General features: G+C 45.0%; 1 protein-coding gene across 2 annotated transcripts; it reads right to left on the reverse strand.

The window, feature by feature from the left end:
• Positions 1 to 7,790: 7,790 nt before the first annotated feature.
• On the reverse strand, positions 7,791 to 24,565 carry haao (3-hydroxyanthranilate 3,4-dioxygenase). Of its 2 annotated transcripts, none has more exons than XM_054749926.2 (10): positions 24,386 to 24,565; positions 24,123 to 24,201; positions 22,517 to 22,600; positions 17,633 to 17,739; positions 16,980 to 17,069; positions 16,817 to 16,860; positions 15,793 to 15,935; positions 15,545 to 15,613; positions 13,615 to 13,697; positions 7,791 to 8,110 (listed from the first exon to the last, which is right to left on the reverse strand). In XM_054749926.2, exons 1-10 carry the CDS (start codon positions 24,472 to 24,474, stop codon positions 8,038 to 8,040), a joined length of 861 nt encoding a protein of 286 aa, XP_054605901.2. In that variant the 5' UTR covers positions 24,475 to 24,565; the 3' UTR covers positions 7,791 to 8,037. The 2 variants fall into 2 exon arrangements, with proteins under 2 accessions (XP_054605901.2, XP_015799584.3); XM_015944098.3 differs by having other exon boundaries at positions 15,793 to 15,938; positions 24,386 to 24,563.
• Between the last annotated feature and the right edge of the window lie 330 nt (positions 24,566 to 24,895).

Below are 24,895 nucleotides of genomic sequence, written 5' to 3' on the forward strand. Positions count from 1 at the left end.
TTCATTGGCATGGGAATTACTGGAGGAAAATGAGAGATCCCATTTTGCTTCCTCCTCTCTGTTCACTGTCCTCGAATCTCGCTTCCTAATTTTAATGGTCTCCTTTATTTAATGAGGGTATCTGTTGCCCTCTGAGCAGACGACTGGCCATTTCCCAGTCCGTTATGTGGTTATTTCGTTTGCAGTGGTGGTTTATGACCGATTTCATGTTGGTTTGTTATACTTTTGCCGCGCCCTGTGGTTTCATTTTTGTATTTTTTCGTTCGGCCTGTTTCTTCGATGTGGTTTATTTTATTTCACGGGATAGCTGGGTATGACTCTACTTCTTTGTTTAGCAACTATTTTGTCCTTTTGGTGTACGAGTATTTTTCCGAGTGTTTTGTGTTTATTGTTTCTTTATTGGTTTGTAGTCTTTTTGTTACACCCTGGATGTACTGAAGAGTGACCATCTCAGTCTTTCTTTCCAGTCCTGCTTTTTCTTTTTCTTTATGCTTTTGTTTGTGTCTGACTTGTACCCTTCCTTTTTCTATGGCCTGCGGGTGACGGTCTGCTCCAAGTTCTGATATGATTTATCTAAATGTAAATGGCCTTCATTTGTACAGCACCTTCTTAAGGTTGGTTTATGCTTGACGCGTCCGCGAGGTCCGCACGGCTCAGCGCGGAAAAGTTGCATCATTTTGCGTCATTTTAACAACCACGCCCCTCCACCGCATCTCCGCACGGCCCAAGATTTCCGCAACGCGCACCTCGGAAAATTTCTAACCACGCGGACGGACGGACGCGGAAAAACATGGCGGACCGGCAAGAAGTAGTATGGCAGAGGTTCGTAAATACAGACATTTGTATGATTCAGCTCTCAGAGATCACCGTGATCAACATGTTGTTAATAATTCTTGGAGAGAAATAGCTCGCACTGTCGGAAAAGACGAGGACGCTGTTAAAAATGCTGGAATGCCGTGTTGTAAACACTAATTTCTACTTCTACTATGGTGTAGTGTTGGATGCATGCCATAGAGCTCCATGCTGCCCCCTACAGTTTGGGAGGATATTGGCTCACCGCAGAGACGAGCCGCACAAACCATAAACGCTGCGAGTTGTGAAGCGCGTTCCATCTGCGAGCCGCATCATCGCGCGGAAAGTGAATGCGTCAAGCATAAACCAAGCTTTAGGGTTCTACAACCCCCCGAGCCGCAAAACAACACAATCAGATCAGTCATTCACCCATTCACACGCTGATGGGGATGAGCTACGATGTAGCTACAGCTGCCCTGGGGCGCCCTGACAGGCGAGGCCGGCTGAACGCTGGCACCACCAGCCCCTCTGACCACCACTAGCAGGCAGACACAAGTGTCTTGCCCAAAGACACAACAGCAGCATTCAACGTGCAGGGTTTTGGTCTGTGGGAGGAAACCAAAGAAACCCACACAAGCGTCGGAGAACCTCCAAGCAGAAAGGTCCCAGCTTGGAGTGGAACCCACAACTCACCTACACACTCCTAATTCCAGCCACAAACAAAATATGAACGAGAACATTTATTGTTTTCAAACAGGCAGATGTTTGCTCACAGCTAGGATTTAGCTACTCATAATAATCAGTTTTGGTTTTCTCCCTTCAGGCATCGGCGTTTGTGCATTTCCTCATTGTAACCGGTTTCTCAGTGAAATCATTGTTTTATGGCTCATTTCATAACTGAAAGAGTCTGCTGTTATGTTATTATCATGTTATTATCGCCCTGTAGTCTGTTCGTTACCATAGCTCTGTGCATCCCTCCCCTTGTTTGTGATCTTTATCTAGAAAGGTGCTTTATAAACAAACTTACCTTACTTCATTAGATTTCATTTATTAAAGCAGTTCATTTTTGCTTTGCTGTAAACTAATGTTCATCCTTTTCTCTTAGCGTATCACGTTGGACCCAACATGCAGAAATCCGCAGAACGACTCAAGGCAGGAGAAGTCTTAAGAAAATAATTCCTTTATTAAGGAGGATGTGAAAAAAATCCAAAGCACAAAAATAAGATTAAGTTCTCAAAAGCTAACTGAATGCTCAAAAAATAAACAAAAGCTCAAATGAGCGCAGACTCGGAAATACTCGAGAGGGGAACCAACAAACACTGAGGGACAAGACAGGGCTTTGAACAAAGAGGGAGGCAATCAGGGGAACAGGTGTGAGGAGTGAGGTCTGGAGGGAAGACAGGTGCCATTAATATAACTAAATGGGGGGAAGAACTAAAGCAGGGGGAAGATAAACCATAATCTCAAAAGCGCTAAATAACTACACTTAAAGACTAAGGGCAAAAAGATAAACCATTAATGACTAGCAGGGTGAGGAGGACTAATACAAACCACGGACTATAGGTGAGTGACTAGGAGGAGACAAGGGAAGACACATGAGGAGAACCTGAGCAAGAACAGGAGGGGGCTGGGGACCAAGGGGACACAGAAACATGACATAGTAAGACAAACGTTGATAAATGACACGACGGCAGAAAGTGGGAACATCTTTAAACGACAACGTGTCACGAGCGTGTGGCGAGGTGAGCTGAGGTGAGGCAAGGATCCACACGCGGGGAGGAAAACAGGCAGGCAGGTGAGAACTTCTAACATTGATTTATTAGTCACACGCTGGAACACTGAAACAATGACACGACAGGGAACACAGAACAGAAGGGGTTTAAATACAAGAGGAGCGGGAGCTATGGTGATTGGGAAACAAGAGGCAGGTGGGAGCAATTAACGGAGAACAGACAAAACCTAAGAGTAGACAGGACAGGGCGTGACAGTACCCCCCCCCCCCCCCCTCAAAGGGCGGATCCCAGACGCCCACAGGAACAAGGAGCAGGGCGGGAGGAGGGGGACCCGGAGGGAGGGCCCAGAGGAACCGAGGGACCACAGGAGAGGCGGCAGGGATCAGCAGATTCAGGAGGCCTGCGCCTGCTGCAGATGAGGAGGCAACGGGCCCTTGGAGGTCGGCGCCTGCTGCAGATGAGGAGGCGACGGGCCCTTGGAGGCCGGCGCCTGCTGCAGATGAGGAGGCAACGGGCCCTTGGAGGTCGGCGCCTGCTGCAGATGAGGAGGCGACGGGCCCTTGGAGGCCGGCGCCTGCTGCAGATGAGGAGGCGACGGGCCCTTGGAGGCCGGCGCCTGGGGCAGATGAGGAGGCGACGGGCCCTTGGAGGCCGGTGCCTGGGGCAGATGAGGAGACGAGGACGAACCCTAGGGGGCCTGCGTCTGGGGCAGATGAGGAGGCGACAGTCCCTTGGAGGCCGGCGCCTGGGGCAGATGAGGAGGCGAGGACAGGCCCTTGGAGGCCTGTGCCAGGGGCAGATGAGGAGATGGGGACGGACCCTTGGGGGCCTGCGCCTGGGGCAGAAGAGGAGGCGACGGGCCCTGGGAGGGCGGCGCCTGCGGTAGAGGAGCCCTGCAGGCTGGGCCGGGGACACAGGCAGGACCGGCGACAAAGTCCCTGCAGGCTGGACCGGAGCGACCTTCAGAGTCACCATCAGAACCGGACACGGAGGAGACGTCAGACCAGACGCGACGTCATCGGACGAGCCGACTTCAGGAGTGGAGGCGGCGACGTCATCGGACGAGCCGACTTCAGGAGTGGAGGCGGCGACGTCATCGGACGAGCCGACTTCAGGAGTGGAGGCGGCGACGTCATCGGACGAGCCGACCTCAGGAGTGGAGGCGGCGACGTCATCGGACGAGCCGACCTCAGGAGTGGAGGCGGCGACGTCATCGGACGAGCCGACCTCAGGAGTGGAGGCGGCGACGTCATCGGACGAGCCGACCTCAGGAGTGGAGGCGGCGACGTCATCGGACGAGCCGACCTCAGGAGTGGAGGCGGCGACGTCATCGGACGAGCCGACTTCAGGAGTGGAGGCGGCGACGTCATCAGACGAGCCAACTTCAGGAGTGGAGGCGGCGACGTCATCAGACGAGCCAACTTCAGGAGTGGAGGCGGCGACGTCATCAGACGAGCCAACTTCAGGAGTGGAGGCGGCGACGTCATCAGACGAGCCAACTTCAGGAGTGGAGGCGGCGACGTCATCAGACGAGCCAACTTCAGGAGTGGAGGCGTCGACCCTTGGAATGGAGGCGTCGACCCTTGGAATGGAGGCGTCGACCCTTAGAATGGAGGCGTCGACCCTTGGAATGGAGGCGTCGACCCTTGGAATGGAGGCGACGACCCTTGGAATGGAGGCGACGACCCTTGGAATGGAGGCGACGACCCTTGGAATGGAGGCGTCGACCCTTGGAATGGAGGCGTCGACCCTTGGAATGGAGGCGTCGACCCTTGGAATGGAGGCGTCGACCCTTGGAATGGAGGCGTCGACCCTTGGAATGGAAGCGTCGACCCTTGGAATGGAGGCGTCGACCCTTGGAATGGAGGCGGTGTTGACTTTCATCCGCTTCTGGTCCTCTGGCTTCTGGACCGCCGGTCCCCGAACCGCTGACCTCTGGGCTGGTAACGTCTGCTTCTGGGCCTGCACCAGACCCATCTGCTTCTGGGCTGGTACCGTCTGCTTCTGGGCCCGCATTGTCTGCTTCTGGGCCGGAACCGGAACCGTCTGCTTCTGGGCCTGCACCGTCTGCTTCTGGACCCCCCCTGGAACAGGCCTTGAGTGAACGAGCAGTGCTAGTGCTGAAGACAGGGAGCGCAGAGCGTCGAGTCGGAGCTGATTAGAATGGGCGCTCTGTTGAAGCCGGACCAGCTCAGCCCGTTGACTGGCCAGTTCAGTTGGCTGGACTGTGGGTGTGGCTCCACCTCCCACAGATGACAGAGGAGCCGAGTGGACCGGAGGCGGGACAGCTGGTTCAGCCGGAGCCGCGAACAGTTCGTCCAGCTGGAGCTCAGCGAGCAGGTGGTCCAGCTGGAGCTCAGCGAGCAGATCGTCCAGCTGGAGCCCGCGGAGTTCAGCGAGCAGATCATCTAGCTGGAGGACTTGGAGTTCGATGGTCTGACGAACCTGGGCTGTTTCAACCTGTAGACTGGCGTGCTCCGCCCACAGGGCTGCGAGCGCAGCTCCTCCTCCTGCAGACGCCGATTCGGCCGGAGACGGGACAGCTGGTCTAACCGGGGGCGTGTCCGAACTGGCTCGCCGAGCACGGCCAGCGGTGGGCTCGCAGCTCCGTCCTGAAGCGCAGGGCTGCGGTGGATTCCGGCGTCTCTCCCCACGCCGTGGACCAACCCCGGGGGAGCAGAAAGCCAGCCTCGTGCCCTCGAAGCTGGAGCGATCCCGGAGCATCTCTCCCTCCAACGTCCCGTCCGGTTCCGGAAGGGCGGCGAGGAACGCCGAGGCAGAAGGTCGGGGACGCCGTCTGCGGCGAGGCGGAGCTGGAGCTGGGGAAGGAGAAGCCGGTCGATAGTCGGCGGAGAAGAACTGGAATAAATACTTCCATGGGAGGATCTCCCCGCTGGACCCTTCAGGTGGTCGTGTCATTCTGTCACGAGCGTGTGGCGAGGTGAGCTGAGGTGAGGCAAGGATCCACACGCGGGGAGGAAAACAGGCAGGCAGGTGAGAACTTCTAACATTGATTTATTAGTCACACGCTGGAACACTGAAACAATGACACGACAGGGAACACAGAACAGAAGGGGTTTAAATACAAGAGGAGCGGGAGCTATGGTGATTGGGAAACAAGAGGCAGGTGGGAGCAATTAACGGAGAACAGACAAAACCTAAGAGTAGACAGGACAGGGCGTGACACAACGTTTGTGTTACTAAAAGAAAAGAAGAAACAGTCATTAGAGTTGCTTGTTGAGGGTGGAACACCAGAGAGGAAATGTCATTTTATAAGAATTTTAGTTTGGTTCACAGCTAGCTTCGTTAGTGATCCACCATCTCCTCTTTATCTGATTTTGAACATAAAGGAAATTATGGTCACTCATAATATTTTAAGGTGTAGATAAACCACATTGTGTGATTACGGGTGTATTATTTAAGGTATTTGTGGTTTTATGTGTGCATGGGTGTGAAAAATAAAAAAACAGACAGCAGCCTAAAGTATGAGGAAACAAGAGAAAGGGGGAAAGCTTTGAGAGAGGTGTGATTTAGGAATGCAGACCACAAATCTTTTGATTTTCTTTAGTGTTATGGTGGTGGCACGACATACAGTTTGTTCTTTTGTTCTGTACAAACTAGCAAAACCTAAAGAAAACAGAGAATTTTACAATAAGAATTCTATAAAAGTTTCCACGTTTATCTTCCAGCACCCGTCTGCAGCTCAGTGTTTGTGTTGCGCTGGTATGATGCATGACAACTTTTTAAAGTCTGAATACGTAAAAATATGCTAAATATACGTTAAATTATAGATATGAAGCATTACAGGCTGTACTCACCAGCAGGCAGCGATAGGAAAATGCGTTCAGTAGAGAGATGAAGTGTGCTGAGCTGAACGCTAAGTGGAAATGATCCACGGTCATAAGATGTCAGATTTTTTTGAAAGCTGGCTTTGTAAGGGCTTGTTGAAACAAGATAGTGATAATAAAACCACTGAAAATGGGTCTGCCTAGCAGTTTGGTAGCTTAGGTGCAATGTTGACAGGATGTCTACTGTCTGCTCGTCCTCTGTCTGCTTTGCTTGACTTTTGATGTGCTACTACTAGTTTATCCGTTTAATTATAGATCCACTAGGATAAATACAATAAAGTTTATCTTTCACCAAATAGAATATTTACTAAGACATCACAATATAACTGTAGACACATTACTTGTCCGTGTGCGTGCGTGTGTGTGTGCGTGCGTGTGTGTGCGTGTGTGTGTGTGTTTGTGTGTGTGTGTGTGTGTGTGTGTGTGTGTGTGTCTGCTCTGTCTTCTTGATCCCCAGTGAGTCGTGGAGGATGGCTGCTTATACTGAGCCAGGATTCTCTGGAGGTTTCTTCCTGTTAAAAGGGAGTTTTCCTCTCCACTGTCGCTTTATGCTTGCTTGGTATGAGGATTGCTGTATAGTCTCTGACACTAGTCAGTGACTTGATGCAATTTGCTGGGTTCCTTATATAGGAAACATTATTTCTGATTGGCTTAATGAACTGACCTGAATTGGAATGTTTATTATGTGAAGAGCCTTGAGACGATTTTTGTCGTGATTTGGCGCTATATAAATAAACTTGAATTGAATTGAATTTTAATATACATACACGATTATTTAGTTTCTGTTTCTGTAGGTGTATAAAATAGTCAATAGAGAAGAACAAAAGAAGAAATAATGTTTTAGGCTTTGTTCACTGACAGAAGTTCAAGTTAAACTGAGGAACTGGAATAACTGGGTTGCATCCATGGAGGACTGATGATTCTAAGGCCCCAGGGCTCCCATCCACCATCTTTTACTGTCGTTTCTTCCTGCTCCAACATAAAGGATTCAGGAGTTGAGTTACGTGTTCAGCAGGTCATCAAGCTCTGCCTGTAAATTACTTCATTATTAAAATCAGGTGTGAAAGAGAGGAACCTATAGAACATGCAGGATGGTGACCCACGAGGACACCACTGATCTGGGAATGAACTGAAATGCTAAATGGCGTGTATTTGTCCAGCGCCTTCTTAGGGTTCTACGACCCCCCAAGGCGCTTCACAACACGATCAGTCATCTACACATTCACACGCTGGTGGTGACGAGCTACAATGTAGCCACAGCTGCCCTGGGGCGCACTGACAGAGGTGAGGCTGCCGAACACAGGCGCCACCGGTCCCTCCGACCACCACCAGCAGTAAACGGGGGTTAAGTATCTTACCAAACGACACAACGACAGCATTCTCTGGTTGGAGGCGGCTGTTCAATTTATTTCACTACTGTGGGAACACACTCAATTTTATTGATGTACTAGCAACTATATTAATTCACTTCATACATTGTGTTGAGATTTAGATCTAGTTTACAGCCGGCAAACGAAACTGTCAGCAAGGTAAAAAAGAAACCTTTTCTGTGTTTTTAAAAAGAACCAAAAATGCAGTTAGAAGATTTAGATCATTTACACACATTTAATCAGGTTGAAACTGTTCTTTGTGTCTATTGAGTTTGTATTTTCCACAGTTGGTGATCAGGGTTTCTTCCGCTCCGGGTTTTGAACAACAAACAAGGCAACAGTCCCCTGATTTCTCTCCCACTGGTACCTGCACGGAAAAACAACAACAAAGAAATTACTCAAAACTGTGAAAACAAAACTTGTTATGTCTTTTGTCAAATCTAAGCCTTTCTGTACAGTTTTGTATATAATTGGGATGCAACGATACCACTTTTTTCCAAACCGAGTAGTCACTGATACCGATTACCGATGCCGATGCTTCTACCACACAAAAAAAATGCTATGAATTGGAATACAGGTTTTATTTTCTTCTCTGCCTTCAACAGGAAAAGACTGTGAGGTGGATAAAAACTAAAATATATGAATAGAAATGATCACAAAACTAAAATATTAGGTGAACAGAAATGACAAGTTATAGTGAAGCCGCTTTCAGGCAACTGCATTGGTATCGGTTACCTTTTACCGATACCGATAAAGGTATTGATATCGGTGCATCCCTAGTATATAATAATGAAAATCTTGAAATTAGTAACTATAAAAACTGTCTGCAGCTAAGAAGAAAAGATATTAGTTGTTTTAGAAAAGTGTAATTTCTTCTCAGCAGTCTGGGTAGAGTTATAATACCATTTATAAATAAGAGTTTTCCTTAAAGACTGAAAACACAGAAAAAGTTTGCAAAATGCTGGATTATTCACAAAAGTAAAATAAAATCCATGTAAGTTAGGAATAGTTTTCAACAAGGAATAAGTATGGCTTCTTTAGAACAATTAAAACAAAACTTCCTTGTGAAACCATTTCCTTGACATCTATCGCGTCAGACCCGTGTCACAACCCGTGCACGCGCATTGGGTCCACAGCGCGCGTGTGAACGGGACTCGCGAGCGAAAATATACATGGCAGCGAGCGCGTGAACGGGACTCGCGAACGAAAATATACATGGCGAGAGGTCATTTGTGCACTGAGAGGGAGCAAACTGTGTCTGTGAACACACAAGGATGTGCACAAGTGACAAACCTGCGTGCGCGCGTTGCCAACGAGCACACGGCAGAGGAAAACGTGCGCGAGCGGCAGCCTCTCTGCGCGCTCGGCAGCCTCTGCGCGCTCGGTTCCTAATTCCGCTCGCTCGGCTGTGTGAGGAGTTTTGGCACTCTGGAGGCGTGGCCTGTGGCAGATCTTCCCTATCCTCTGATTGGTTAGTTTACCCCGCACTTTACTCTCTAGCTATCTATATAAAAAAATCTGATAATCTGCAGTTGCTGGCATAGCTCAGCTGGGAGAGCGGGTGACTCTCACTCTGGAGGATCCAGGGTCGAGTCTGGCCAAGTAACATAGAGTTGATGTCATATTATTCTTTCCTAATTCCTGTGATATTATTTTACAGTTGTGACCGTTCAACTGTCATTAAATGTCCGAATGTTTGCTGGGCAGTGTTTTAAAAAGTGCACATAAGCTAGATAGTTTAAACCAGGTAAAAATAGACTTGTGGGTGTAGGTATGTTCAAGTTTAAAAAGTTCTTGCCTCATTAATGTATTGTTTATTTTTTTCAGCATTTAATTGACAAATTATCCTTTCAAATAATTAATTGATGAGTTACATAATTGTCCATTTAGAATTGTTGAATGGACTGAGTCAAGTTTGGTGCACTTTATATATTTCAAAACATGTTTTTTTTATTATGCATATAAATAATTTTAATGTTAATTTATTGAAATATTTCTATTTTTTCATTACCTCACCCTTGTTTTGACAAAAACAAGACCTTGCTGGATAATATCACGGAGAAACTATTTGTTCACAGTACATGGCTCAAAGAGGATCTGTATACCAAAGGAGGAGATGCTCAGAAATCTGTCTGCAGATTGTTACAACCCAGACTGGAAGTGGTGGGCTGTAATAAGAAAGGAGACCAAACAGAGGAGTGGGGGTTCAACAACTGATTTATTTAACCAAAGTAAGGATTTACTAAAGCAGATCAGTGCAGTCAAGAATTACTGGTGTTTGGGTAGTCCTGAACGTGTTGTGATGCCCCCACCGTCTCATTGGGTTTTCATTTGTGTTTAATTGTGTTTTTCTTCTGTTGTAGGCAGCTCGTTAAGCAGCCTTGGAGGCACCTGGGCTCAGGGTGTGGTGCTGCCTACAAAGCCTACTGTTTTTCTGCTTTCACTGGGTCTCTCCTGTGTGGTGGAGAGTCCTCACTGGCCATTTTCTGTTCACTAACTTGCTTTAGTAAATCCTTACTTTTGTTAAATAAATCAGTTGTTGAACCCCCACTCCTCTGTTTGGTCTCCTTTCTTATTACAGCCCACCACTTCCAGTCTGGGTTGTAACAATCTGCAGACAGATTTCTGAGCATCTCCTCCTTTGGTATACAGATCCTCACTGAGCCATGTACTGTGAACAAATAGTTTCTCTGTGATATTATCCAGCAAGGTTCCGTTTTTGTCAAAACAAGGGTGAGGTAATGAAAAAATAGAAATATTTCATTAAATTAACATTTAAATTATTTATATGCATCATTAAAAAAACATGTTTTGAAATATATAAAGTGCACCAAACTTTACTCAGTCCATTCAACAATTCTAAATGGACAATTATGTAACTCATCAATTAATTATTTGAAAGGATAACTTGTCAATTAAATACTGAAAAAAATAAACAATTCATTAATGAGGCAAGAACTTCTCTCTCTCTCTCTCTCTCTCTCTCTCTCTCTCTCTCTCTCTCTCTCTCTCTCTCTCTCTCTCTCTGGAAGCCCCACTCTAAGGGAGTTTGCAGTGTATTAGTGAGTCATATATTGTACAACCACAGTCATAAAGTTTTCAACCAGTAGTTTTATTTCAGTATGTATTTTTCCAGTATCACCAAAAATGTAATTTTATATGGTTAAAACCATCTAGCTTATGTGCACTTTTTAAAACACTGCCCAGCAAACATTCGGACGTTTAATGACAGTTGAACGGTCACAACTGTAAAATACCTGAAATTAAGAAAAATTAACATGACGTCTACTGCATTTTCCTTGCCCGGACTCAAACCTGGATCCTCCGGGCCGAGAGTCACCTGCTCTCCCAGCTGAGCTATGCCAGCAACTACTGAATATTAGACTTTTTTATATAGATAGAGGGTAAAGTGCGGGGTAAACTAACCAATCAGAGGACAGAGAAGATCTGCCACAGGCCACGCCTCCAGAGTGCCAAAAGCCCTTACAGCCGAGCGAGCAGGAGTCAGAAACCGAGCGCGCAGAGAGGCTGCCGAGCACGCACAGAGGCTGCCGCGCGCGCACGTTCTCCTCTGCCGTGTGCTCGTTGACAACGCGCGCACGCAGGTTTGTCACTTGTGCACATCCTTGTGCGCTCACAGACACAGTTTGCTCCCTCTCAGTGCACAAATGACCTCTCGCCATGTATATTTCCGCTCGCGAGTCCCGTTCACACGCGCGCTGCCATGTATATTTTCGCTCGCGAGTCCCGTTCACACGCGCGCTGTGGACCCAATGCGCGTGCACGGGTTGTGACACGCTTTAAACGCCATAGACATCTTTCATTTGATTCTGCAGCAACCCACATGGTGAGATCACACACAGTAGAGGAGTTAGAAAATGTCTCCAGAAATGTAAGTTGCCGAGAAAGGGCACCATTTTCCTTTTATAGAGCACAAAAAGCAATTAGATAATCAGCTTTTGTTTATATGGAAACATTTTCTGTTTTGATGCTTTAAAAGAACCTAGATGAACAAAAATGTTAAAACTGCAGCCAGTGGTTTATTAGATTTGCCATGGAAACTTCCCATCTCTGGCTACTTTAAAGGTGAAAAATCATTAATTAATTATTATTTCTGATAATGATCGGTCACTCTGGGTGTTTTATGAAGGCTGAACATGAAAATAGTCTCCTACACCTATCTCCTGCATTAACTTCTGACAGCAAATATACAATTACACTCTAGATTAGAAAAGCCTGACAGATCTACGTCACACTGTCTCTAAACATTCGTGGACTCAAACATCTTGACTCGTGCTTTTGGAATGCTGTTGTTGGTTTAGTGTCCAGAAAACAATAGAGAACACCTCAGCTAGTAGAAGCTAACCATTAGCATTAGCAACTCTACCACACAGAAGAACTCATTCAGGCTTGTGTTATTTGTGGAGATGAAACATCAACGTTGGAGTCAGTGGTGGAGTTGAATTGCTGTTATCTAATCGGACGCAAAATGTCCAAATATCAGGAAATAAGACTCCTAAACCTGTTTTCTGTGATAGGACTCACTTCTAGTTCCTGAAAATTGTGTCTTTTTATCCAAGAGTAGGACTTACAAGGCATTGATTGCAAGAGACCACTGCATGTGTGTTCAACACTTTTTTTAATGTTGAAATGAGAGAGCTTTAGCTCACTTAGCCACACCCCCTTAAACTTGCATGCCCCAACCTGCTTCAGTGTCAGAAGTACATAAATGTTGGTAACGGTAACCGCAGAACAACACTAGCCCAAGCTACTGCAAAGAAGAATTTCAGAGCTCACGTGTAACGTTCCAGGATGTACTTGGAATGCCAGTTGGATCCACAGATTGAGTATTGAGTTATCCGGATACTGAACGCAGCGGTACAGAGTTTCTCACATCATGGAGCCACTGGGGTAAACCAACCAATCAGCATGGAGCTAATTTACCATGCATGTCCAGGCCAAGTGGCACACCAGTCTTTCCATCGTAGGGTTTTAGTGGGGTTGTGTTTGGCCATTTTCGGGACTCCTTGGTCATTTTGAGCCCCAACAAAGCTTTGTTTGTTATACAGAGGCTCAAAGAACAGTTTCTGATCAGGAAAAAGTAGCTCTAGAACGCCTTTAATGGAAATCGCTGAAGTTTACTTGTTTAAGTCAACGGTGAAGCTGCTTTTAGCTACTATGCTGCACACAGATGGAATCAGCTTCCTCGTGACCTCAAATGTGCCCCGACTCTAGAAACGTTTAAATCAAAGTTCATGTTTTCATCAGCCTTTGAGTAAATGTTCTCATGCTGCACCTTCTGCACTGTACTTGCTGTACTTTGCCTTTTAACTTTAATGTTGTTTCTTTTTTATTTTTAGTGCACTCTCTGTCACATTGATTTTAATGTTCTTGTTAATGGAAAGCACATTGAATTGCCTCTGTGTATGAAATGCTCCATATAAATAAAGCTGCCTTGCCTCAAGTTTTTTCTAAGAGGAAAAGCCGATTAGAGATTTGGTCTAAGGTGGAAGGGTAATGCACAAGCTTCAGGGCTCATGCAATAGCACCTTTAATAATAAACAAATAATAAACACATTAAGGCTGTCAAAGTCAGGTTTGGCCTGAGCGTAACGCTGTGGCACAGCAGGGATAAACTCTGCATCATATACCATTAAATCAGACTAAATTATTCTTCATGTTGGAACAGAAAAAGATGGATTCGTCTTTGTGTTTCTCAATAGTCTGATCCAAGGCTGCATTCCATTTCTACAACTGACTGGTGGTCATTATTTTTCCCTATAAAAAACTTTTTTTTAAAGCTGACTTTTACATTAGAAAAATTAAACTTCTTCTTTTTCTTCTAAAAGCAGAAATGTTTCATTGACTCACTGGCTTTGCTCTGTGATGAGTAAACTGTCTCCAGCAGATAGCGTGAACTCCTGTTGGTTTATCGTCACTCGTGAAGATCCCTCCTGCACAGACACAGGAAGAGACGTAGAGACGTTTGTGGTTAAGTGGTAGATACCAGGGATTGAACTGTGTGGAAATTGATGAAACACGGAAAAACAACAGCAGGTTGAGAGCTAGTTGTGACATCACAGGGAGTTTTCCCATTCATAGTGCTTCATTTGACATTTAGTTTAATGTTGTCAGATTCAGCTCTTAAAGAGGAACACTGAGCCTTCATGGTGCCTCTTATGCACAACATAGAAGATTTTCTCTGCAGAAATCTTGGGACAAAATCCTGCTTTCAACCTATGACCACGAGATAGGAAGAGGGTCAACTTCCTACGTCTGTAGTTTTAGGTCAGATCAGGTGAGTCATGACCCCCATAATGTTTTTAAACAGTTCGATGTTCTCACCTGAACCACTCCCTGTGACCTCAACACTGCCTAAATAAGAAGGTAAAGCTCAGCTGTCTGCCAAAACTGTGGAAATAAAAAATAATATCATGTGATAACGAGTCATCATGGAGTGGAACCTTCAGCTCAAAGTCAAGCCAGTTCAGGTAGGACTCCACCAGAGATACTCCTGATGTTTACGACCAGGAGGGTGTCTGGTATTATCAGGATCCCATGTTTGCTATTTTGCAGAAGATGGATGACGGTCTGTCGCTGACGTTGTGTCCTTGGGCAAGACACCTAACCCATCTTGCCTGCTGGTGGTGATCGGAGGGTCCGGTGGCGCCTGTACAGCAGACTCGCCTCTGTCGGTGTACCCCAGGGCAGCTTTGGCTACAGTGTAGCTCATCACCACCAGCGTGTGGCTGATTGTGTTGCAAAGCACCTTGGGGGGGTTCCAGGACTCTATAAAGCACTATATCAAATACGTCCCATTTAACGTGATGTGGTTTTGTTGGCGTCTTCTTGCCATGACATCTAATGTGCACTTGGGCGGTTCAGAGCTGAGAGTTTGGTCCTCCAAAGCTGAGGCCATGAGTCTCAACTCGATAATGTAGAATGGGTTGGGATTGGAGCTGAGGCTTTGCCCTAATCAGAGGAGTTGACGTTAAGAAGTGAGTGTTGGATGGCGTGAGAGACACACTGATTTGTTTTCAGTGTCTTTTACTAAATCTGCTATTAGTAACCAAATAACTTGCGACTTAAAGTTTTCAGTGGATATTCAGTGTCAGATCTCTGAGTGAATCCTGCTTCCATCACTTAAGAATCATCCCTGAACACGCCTCCTTGGTGAGATGTGTCAGGCACGTCCAACTAGATAGAGACCCAGGACACACTGGAGGATGGATGGATGGATGGATGGATGGATGGATGGATGGATGGATGGATGGTTGGATGGATGGATGGATGGATGGATGGATGGATGGATGGATGGATGGATGGATAGATAGATTTTTGAAGCACTTTGTTTGTTTCTTTTTTCATGAGAGATGCTATGTAACCAAAAAATGTTTCACTCACTTTAGAAATGAGAGCCCTGCTAGAGTCTGCTGTGGTGAGGAAGAAGCTGATCACAAAGGTAGAGCGATACCATATTTGCTCCAACCCTCCCTATTGAAGCTTGGCTCATGAAATCCTGGATATAAGTAACTGACATGAGATCCTTCTATAGAGTGGAAGGCGACAAGCTTCGTCATCCACGAGGAGCTTTTAGAGCTGCGTTTCCTCCATCAATCTGGAGGCTGTCAGACTTTTAAAATCAACTCCTTGGTGAGCGTAGCTGACACAGCCTGCCTGTGGGGATCCTCTGTGGTCTACTCACTCAGTCTTGATTATTACATTTAATGCCACTGGTTCTGGGGACTAATTTGTGTAAACATAAAAGACAATATAGGAGCTTTGATCTTTGTTTACATACCATTTGCCAAATCCATGCATCCGTTTGCTGCACTGATGTCTCCGTCAGTCCCGGTCCAAACACCAGGACCTATCAGGGCCACAAGAAGGGTTAGAATAATCCTGACAGCATGCACGATTACCTGAGTCAGCCATGTGAGAGACAAAATGCAAGGACCACATTCAGTTAAGAAAGTATGAGTCATTTTAACACCAGTAAAGGAGCAAAGTAACTTAGTAGTTATTGCTGAAAAGCACAGCTCCCAGTACCTCGGTCTCAAACTGGTCCCCGAACATACTAACGGGGCTGCCGCCGCCCAGGAGGGAGCGCTGTTGCTCCAGCCAGTCTTTGAAGGAGAAGGGTTGCATTACACTCACAGAGTTCAGCTGGAAGGGAGGGTCTCTGAAGAGCTCTTCTGTTCGTATCAAACCATAAAGACAAACATCAGCTGTTCAGTATACCGTACCACAGTTTATTTTTTTTATATAGCATGTTTAAAACGTTGCATGGGAGCTGCCCAAAGTGCTGCACAGGCTAAACCAAAACACAACCAATCTAAGCAACTAAAACAGAAGATAAAAATACCGATCAAAAGCAGATAAAACATGAGGAATACTAAGAACACATTAAAACACTAAAACCAGTCACTGTCTAAAAGCCACATCGTAGAAGTGTGTCTTTAAACAAGACCGCCAATGATGGAGCCTGCTGAACTATGATGGGTAACGAGTTCCACGGCTTTGGGGCAGCATGTACAAATGCTCATTCACCCCGTGAGTTGTATCGCGTGCGGGGCGTGCAAAGCAGCAGGAGGTCAGCTGACCTCAACGTGCGCGTGGATACATAAGGAGACAGCAGGTCAGAGAGATGGGGAGGTGCCGGGTCGTTGAGTGCTTTAAAGACAAAAGTCAATAACTTAAACTGTACTCGGAAAATGACAGGGAGCCAGTGAAGATGTTCCAGGACAGGGGTAGTATGGCTACGTCAGTGTGTATTTGTCAAGAACCTGGCAGCAGCATTCTGGACGACCTGCAGCCGATTCAGGGCAGAGAACGGAGCACCAACTAGGAGGGTGTTTGCGTAGTCCAGGCGAGAAGTAATGAAGGCATGGATGACTGACTCCAAATGCCTCCATTTCAGGATTTGTCTGAGGTGAGTAAGGCAGCGAAGCTAATAAAAACAAGACCTCACTACGGAGTTTATCTGTGGGGCCATGTGTCTGAAGGTGGTAGAAAAAGGGAACCTACATCAGATCAGACCAAAAAAAAAATACAAATGTTCTGCTTAACTCACTGGGATTGGGTTTTCCTGTTCTGCATTCCTCCGATGCCATAAATCTGTGCAAACGGTCACCAAACAGCAGAAAGCATTCAAATGATTTTCTTGGTTTTATGGACACATTTTAGAAAGCAGAGAATGTGTTTCAGACCGTTCACGGCCTTCTTGCCCTTCTTACTCTTTGATTATTGGGACAAGTTGGGTTCCGAGGTTCTCGCAGTAGAACCACCTCTCGAACAGGATGTTCGTAGTGTTGTCCACATAGTATCTGAACACAGAAAGAAACTTGTGTTTGTGCTCAAACTTTACAACAACTACATTGTTTGTGAAAGCAAAATAAACATTTAAAGTTGTGGTTGACCAAAAAACATTTTCATTACTGATTATTTCTGATTCTAACGGGTCACTCTGAGTTTTTCATGCAGGCTGAACATGAAAATAGTCTCCTACACCTATCCCCTGCATTAGCTTCTGATAGAAAACAGACGGTGAAACTCTAAGATTAGAAAGTCTTCACATATCTGTGCCTCGCCCCTCCTGGTTCACGCCCACTCAGAGGGAGGCATTTTTTTGCAGTGAGGAGGTGTGTCCTGGTGATAGTGACATTGCAACATGGCTGAATTCATTCTGGTAGCCAATCAGAAGCGAGTTGTGTGCATATCATTAATAATAATGAGTAATCTGGCTTTCTTTCAGCTCACCTCTGTGCCAGCAAACTTCTGCATCTCAGAACAGGAGCATCATAGCTTTTTCTTTTTTATTTATTTATTGTTTTACCTTCACTGCTATTGTCTACTTTAGTGGAAACAGAGGGCAAATGATGAAGGTCACCTGAGGCAGTCTGTCTCCGTCAGGAGCCTCCTCCGCTCCACCACCAGCCCAACAGTGTTGGCCTGTCTCTGGGGGGAGTGGGGCACCCGAGCCGGAAGCAAAAACATCTACAAGTAGGGAAGAAGATAGGATGCAAGCTGTCGGGAATTAAACTTTTCACGTGTTAAGTATTTGCTGCCTTACAGATTTATTTCTAAAACAGAAAATACAGACAAAAGTAATCAGATTAACCCGTTTAGCCCCACTGGCAACTATGTTGCCGAAATGTATCACTGTCATTTTTGACTCACAATAAAAAATTACAGCGTTACTACTCCAACATTTTCCACTTATTTGCTAGTAAACAACTTAGACGAAAGTTTTGTTTAAAAAAATTTTTGTTTCCAAGTGCTTCCTATCGTATATCATCTGCTTCCTGCTCCTTCCCGCTGAAGACATGGTGACTGCAAATCATCCTGGAAACAGGTAATTTTTTAGACATTTCTGATGAACTGCCCCAAAATATATTTGTAATAATTTACTCATGCAGGGGTCGGCAATCCTGGGCACTCGTGCCACTGTTGGCACGCAAAGGGTTAACTGATGGCACAGCGCATTAATCTGAGAAGATGTGTTGAAAAATAAGTGTTGTAACGGACTGACTTTTCTGTTAATTGTTTTTGTTTTCTTGTTTGGACACTAAACGCGTTAAAAAGTTGAAATGTGATCTCTCAGCCTTCCCGCCTGGCGAAGCGCTCTGTCGGCTGGTTGCCTTGGCAACGCGTGTGCTTGTGTGTCGGAACAAAGACGTGGCACAGCATAAGAGGTGGTTCGGGTGGATATTTTTAGTTTTTATCTTGTTGTTCGGGATTATCTCAGTTGTTGATGCAGTCACTGTGATATTTGGAAGTTAAAAATAAACGGAAAGACGGAAATAACTGCGTTATTATTAGTAATAAAACGCCACACCCACGCGATGGCCCGCCGGTCCAAATCCCAAATTAGAGCGAAAAGACAACATCCAGGCCGCTTCTTGATGACGGTAATCTACCTGCCGGTACAGTGAGGATGTTTCTAGCTAATTAGCCCTGTAAAAAATGGAATCTAAGCGAGCAAAAAAAGATAATTCCAGGTCTTTTATGACAACTTGGACAGAAGACTGGGGTTTTGTGCAGCAAAGAGATCGTGCTGTGTGTGCTTTTTGCCTCGAGAGTGTTGTTTGCCGTACCTCCAGTGTTAAGCGGCATTTTGAGAGGAAACATCAAAAAGATTTCAAGGATGAGGAAGAGAAGGCTGAATCAATTGCACGTGCTGTGTCAAGATATGAGAAGCAAGCAAGTACTCTGAAAGTTTTTACAGCTACTAAACATCATGGAACTGAAGCAAGTTTTCGTATTGCACACTGTATTGCTAAACATGGAAAGCCATTTACTGATGGTAACTTTATTAAAGAGGCATTTCTCTGTACCTCAGACATGTTATTTGATGGGCTTCCAAACAAAGATACTATTAAAGCAAGGATTCAAGACTTACCTGCATCAGCCAGAACTATGGAAAGACGTATCCAGGAAATGGGTGACAATGTCAGAGCCCAACAAACAGCTGGTTTGAAAGAAGCCCAGGTGTTTAGTGTGGCTTTGGATGAAAGCATTGATATCAATGATGTGCCACGTTTGGCTGTAATGGTAAGATGCTGTGATGTGACAGTACAAGAGGAACTGTTCTGCCTTACCCCGATGCCTGAAACAACACGAGGTGAGGATATTGCCAACATTTTTATGGAGCGTTTTGAGGAACGAGGCATTGACATTGCAAAGATTTTTGCTGTGACAACTGATGGTGCACCAGCTGGGAAACACAGGGGGGCTGTTACTTTAATTGAGGAACAAATAGGCCATCCCATCATGAAACTGCATTGTATAATACACCAAGAAAACCTCTGCGCCAAGATGTCAAATTCAGATCTTAATGATGTCATGGCCACAGTGGCAAAAATTGTGAACTTCATAGTTAAGCGATCTGCTTTGACTCACCGCCAATTCCAGTCTCTGCTCGAGGAGATGGAAAGCTCATGCAAAGACATCCCACTCCACTGTGCTGTTAGATGGCTTAGCTGTGGAAAGGTTCTGGAACGATTTGTGGATTGTTTTGATGTGGTAAAAACATTTCTGAATGAAAAGGGGCAAAGATATCCTGAACTTGAAGATGAGAGGTGGGTTGAAAAACTTTTTTTCCTCGCAGATATAACTGGACACCTGAACGAGCTTAATCTCAAACTGCAGGGAGCAGGTCAAACTGTTTTGGACATGCGTGACAAGGATGTTGAAACTTCCACATTCCGCCACTTCAAACACCTCAGGGAGCTGTCTGCTCAGTGCAGCATCAGCACCACAGCAATACAGGAATGCATCCGAAGACTCCAGACAGAATTCGCAACGCGTTTTCAGGACTTTCAGTTGTATGGACCAATGTTTTCTTTTCTGATCAGACCAGAGAGCTTTGGTAATCAGCTGGATTTGTCTCTCTTTAACTTTCTGGATACAGACGACATGGAAATGCAGCTGATTGAACTGAAAAGCTCAACTCTGTGGGGGACAAAGTTTGCAGAACTACGGCAGCAGCTGGAATCCACAGCTGTGCATGATCATGGAGCTTGCATTTTCAGTTGCTGGACGTCACTACCAGACAGGTTTAACTGTCTCAAGAACATTGCACAGGCTTTATTGACAGTATTTGGTTCTACATATCTGTGTGAGCAGATTTTCTCTCACATGAAGAGTGTCCTCAGTGCCTCCCGTAGCCGTCTAACTGCTGGACATTCAGAGACCTGTGTGCTCCTGAAAGTTACTAAGTGTGAACCCCAGATAACTGAACTAGCAAATGCAAAGCAGGGGCAGAAATCTCATTAGCATGTTTATCCTTGCAATAACATATCTTGGCAAAGTTTAGTTTATTCTTATCTTTGTTGTGACACCTTAAATATTGTATTTTCTGTGGTGTATGTCTTTTGATGTTCTTGTTATGGACAGGGTTTTTTAAAATACCTGATCTACCCTTTGCCAACACCGGTCAACAAATATAGTTCTATGAAGTTCAGTTTTAGGATGAAGTGGAAAAGAGATGTTATGCTGCCCAATACTGGATCTAACTGTAAAATTTCACAGTATATAATGTGTAACTTGTTATGCAGTGTTATTAAATGTATGCTTTATGCAACAGTTGAAATGGCACACTGACTTCAAATGAAATTTTAAATGGCACTCATCACCAGAAAGGTTTCAGACCCCTGCTCTAGCGTAACCCTCCATCCAAAAGTTATACCAAAGATAAACATTTTTTCTTAATAAGCTTATTTCTGTGAGTGGCAACAATAGTTGCCAGTGGGCAAAAAGCATGACGCCAACTAAAGGAAAACTCTCTGCAGGATCGCTCCTAATTTACTTATTTAAAATATTAGAACGATGCACAATGGCTCATTTTAGTCCTCTCAGAATACTTTCCAAGCTAAATAACTTCACAAGTATTCAAGGCCTGTGTGTCTAGGATTTTTATACGTTACCATACATCATTTTCTTGCTAGCAAACATTAGCTTGTATCTCACAGTCTAATGATAGCTAGCTAGTTGAAAAGCTAATGAAGATGTTGATTTGCAGCTGGGGGTACACTTTTCTTTGCACACAAGAGCTTACATAACCAGCACACACACCTATGCAACCCCCCCCCCCCCCCCCCCCAGTGGTGATATCCATCATCACAAACTCAAGTGTGATATTGCTTTTACAGAACATTCTACATATGGAACATGACAATGTACAAGGGATGATATTGACGATTGAGTAATCGCATAATATGCATGTTTTGACATTGATTTAGGTCCTGGAAAAACGGGCAGATGGATCTCCTCTCATTCCAGAAGCTGGTAGCCCAGACCCTCCTCCAGCGCCATGGAACAAAGCCAAGTAGGCAAGGCAGAAAATCTGCAATGGCGGTGGCGATACCTGATGTCACCAGGTTTGACAGCTTGAATCACTGATCCAGCAACATTGGTGGCAGGTACAAGTGGTGCAAGAACTGTGGTGGACGCACACCATTTGCGTGCGAAAAATGTGATGTGCCACTACATGTGGAGTGCTTCAAAAAGCACCACACTGAGTAGTACATCCATACCAAATGATGGATTGTGTGGGAACTATGTCATATACATAAATATGTGTTAAATGTTCTAAAAAACATGTTTGTTGTGATTTTGAGTTTTAAAAATGTGAATAAAGGAAACAGTTGTGTCTTGTTTTGAATTTCATACAGGGGAACCTGAGTCCTTTCTTATTTCTATGACAATACTATTAGGCTATTACCTTGTTATGACCAGGGCTGGGCCTTGAACAGCCATTGGGGGAGGTATTGCTGCAGTGAGGTGCGCCAAAATAACAGAGCAGTGTCCTGTTTGTGGGATGCATGGGTGAGGTTACAGGTGTGTATGTGTGTGTGTGTGTGGGGGGGGGGGGGTTTGCATTGGTGCGAGGAAAAACTAACCCTAACGACACTATTATTACTTCTCTATTCCTATTATTAGGTGACATTTCACCTACTGACAAGCTGTGTGACCACTGGCAACAATAGTTGCCAGTCATAAATATGCCATTCTCTTCCCAAAAACAGTATATAATTGAAAAAAATATTATATAACATGATTCAGAGGGACTTAACTGATAAAATGATATGCATTAAGACTGAAAAAAATGTGGGCACAAATGGGTTAAATTCTAAATGTGGTTTTCAAACCAAAGTGGCACATTGTGAAAAGGTGACCGACCCCTTAACCTAAAGCAGCCACCTGGAGTTTCACCCAGAATGACCTAGAAATCCGTAAAAGTGACCGTTTTACCCTAAACCTCAAAGCTCACCTCTCCCTCTTTGATGTGCACATCCTTGTGTTCACCATTTTCTACCACCTTCAGGCACATGTCCCCCTTCAGCTGGAAGAACAACTACTTAAAGAGAAGAGCAGATGGAGACATGGGGTTAGATGCTACTCCTAGATGTTTACTAGAGGAAACTGTGTTTGGTTTATTTCCATAGTCAATATAAAAGTTCTCTTTCTAAAAACTACAAAAAATAATTCGTACAACCCCTAAAAGGCCTGTTTCACGTGGATTTCAGCTGGTTCTGTATTTTTGTACTAAGAACATCAAGTGTTCCACACACTGGGCCTAAACCAGTTTGGTGGAGTTTGACCTGATAATGCAGAAAAGATAATAAATAATCCACTGAAGTGGGAATAAAAGGTCAACAGAAGTTAAAGGTTGAATATGGAACACGGAAACTCTGGCGACATCTAGTGTCTAGAGGTGGCAGTGCAACAATAGAAAACATTTTCCAGCCGTGGGGGGTGTTGGTTCGCTGCTGACACATTAAAGTGAGGGTCAAGGCCTGGGTGGAGACGTATTTCCTCCACACTTCCCGTTAGAAAATCGCTTCTGAAAAAGGCGTCGCCGTGGGCGGATCGAGAGAGCGGCACTGAGACAATGGTAGACCCCCACACCCACACCCCCGCGCGCACATGCTGTCAGAGTTTTTCAATCTAAAAACGAGTTGTTAACCAGCGCATGCACCCTCGAGCGTGCACGCAAGCACACTCACATAAGACTTACCGCTCAGGAAAAAAGCAGACACAGATTCTGCAGCATTCTGGAGGATTTCTTGTTAACCAGGATCAATAGATGAAAAGGGGAGGAGGGCTTTTTTTTTTCAAGGTGGCGAGCGGCTCAGAGCGCTAACGTGTCACATCGGCAGGTGAGTGGCTGAGCCAGGTGGAGGTGCAGCTGCCTCACCTGGAGACCAGTGCGGTGCAGCCGCGTAGTTTTTTGCTGACGTCACGTTTTTCTGCTTAGCCATCAGCTACAGCTGGTTCTACATAAATGTGGAGCAGAGTTTTAACCTGAAGATAGTTATAAATGAGATTTTGGGCTGAAATATTACATTTAAAGTAAGTTGCACTAAAGTGTCACACTAATGATTACACATGTGTGCAGCACCATCATCTATACAGGTTAGCTGCAAAAAAAAAGTTAATTTAGGCATTACTCGCTCTTTAAGTGACCAGCCAGCACCGTGTTCAGTGACAAATCGTACAGGGTAAGGACTAATTTCTACTAATACATTTACTTTACGACAATATTTACCGTTAGAACATCTTTTGGGCTCAGAACCAGCCGCTTGGGTAGTCAAGTCCCTTTTACGCAGCCCCAGCCTCGCCTTGCCGAGCGGACTTTTTAGCACTATGATGCCCTCTAGTGGCTGCTAGATGTAAACATGAACCCAGTGTCGTGCAGACAAAATTAAAAATTGATTTTTTTAATTTAGCTTTTAAAGGAAAAACTGAACATTCACTCTGCACGCCTCTAAGCACCCGTGGAGCTTTTTTAATAATATAGCTTTTTATTAATATGTTCCATATTTCACCTTTAAATCAACATGATTGAAGCAGTTCAGTAGATATTTGTCTCTTACCTCTTCCCCTTCTTCTATGTGATAGTCCTTCCTGGTGTTAGGACCTCCAACAAACATGATGAGCAACTGGGAAAAGTGCCTGAGAAAAAGAGGAAATAAAATCAGCCATGTTGCCTCGGCATGACCAAGGCTGTTCATGTGAAATTTGTGCAAAAGCTACGAAACTATTACAAATATTTCAAACTGCACAACAGATGAAAGATCCCCGTTAGTAGAAAGAAATCCACGTTAATCTCAGCTAATAAAAGAATCAAGTCACTCACATGAGTTTGTTGCAAACTGGTGGCAGAAAATCATCCTGATTCTCTGTAATCCAGTTTTTCACGCTGACCTGGAGAGGTGATACGTTCATGTTTTAAATATTTAATTTGGAATGATCAAACCCTGGAAGCTGATGTTAAAGTGTGAATGCACTCAAAGTCCAAAATGCAGAAGCTGCTGAAAGCTCAGGAGGGAGGAGCTGTTTTTGTTTGCAGAGGTGAAAGGTCACCTTCACTTTCATAATAAGTAACAAAGGTGCCCTGTGGGACTCTAGACAAGAGTCCTTTTCAACAACTACATATGCAGCCAAAAGCAGAAGAAAGTTTCTGGGTGAAATATTCCCTGAATTCAAACTGTATTTATCTCAATAAATGATTAAAATACTACTCCTTTTATGATTCATCACAAACAAGCCTAAAACATGTAAACTATGAGTTGATATGTTTTACTTGGAGGTAAAGGCTAATGCGAATCACAAGAAAAGAGAATATGAGCTAACGTGCACCTTGGAA

This window comes from Nothobranchius furzeri, chromosome 12 (genome assembly GCF_043380555.1).
Source record: "Nothobranchius furzeri strain GRZ-AD chromosome 12, NfurGRZ-RIMD1, whole genome shotgun sequence".
Classification (NCBI taxonomy): Eukaryota; Metazoa; Chordata; class Actinopteri; order Cyprinodontiformes; family Nothobranchiidae; genus Nothobranchius; species Nothobranchius furzeri.

Excerpts from the sequence above, each read along its gene's own strand:
- haao (XM_015944098.3), bottom strand. The coding sequence starts at position 24,474 with ATGAACGTATCACCTCTCCAGGTCAGCGTGAAAAACTGGATTACAGAG. Across the intron at positions 15,939-16,816 it reads AACAGGAAAACCCAATCCCA|AAGAGCTCTTCAGAGACCCT; the intron begins GTGAGTTAAGCA and ends TGATACGAACAG. Across the intron at positions 15,614-15,792 it reads GGGACCAGTTTGAGACCGAG|GTCCTGGTGTTTGGACCGGG; the intron begins GTACTGGGAGCT and ends TGGCCCTGATAG.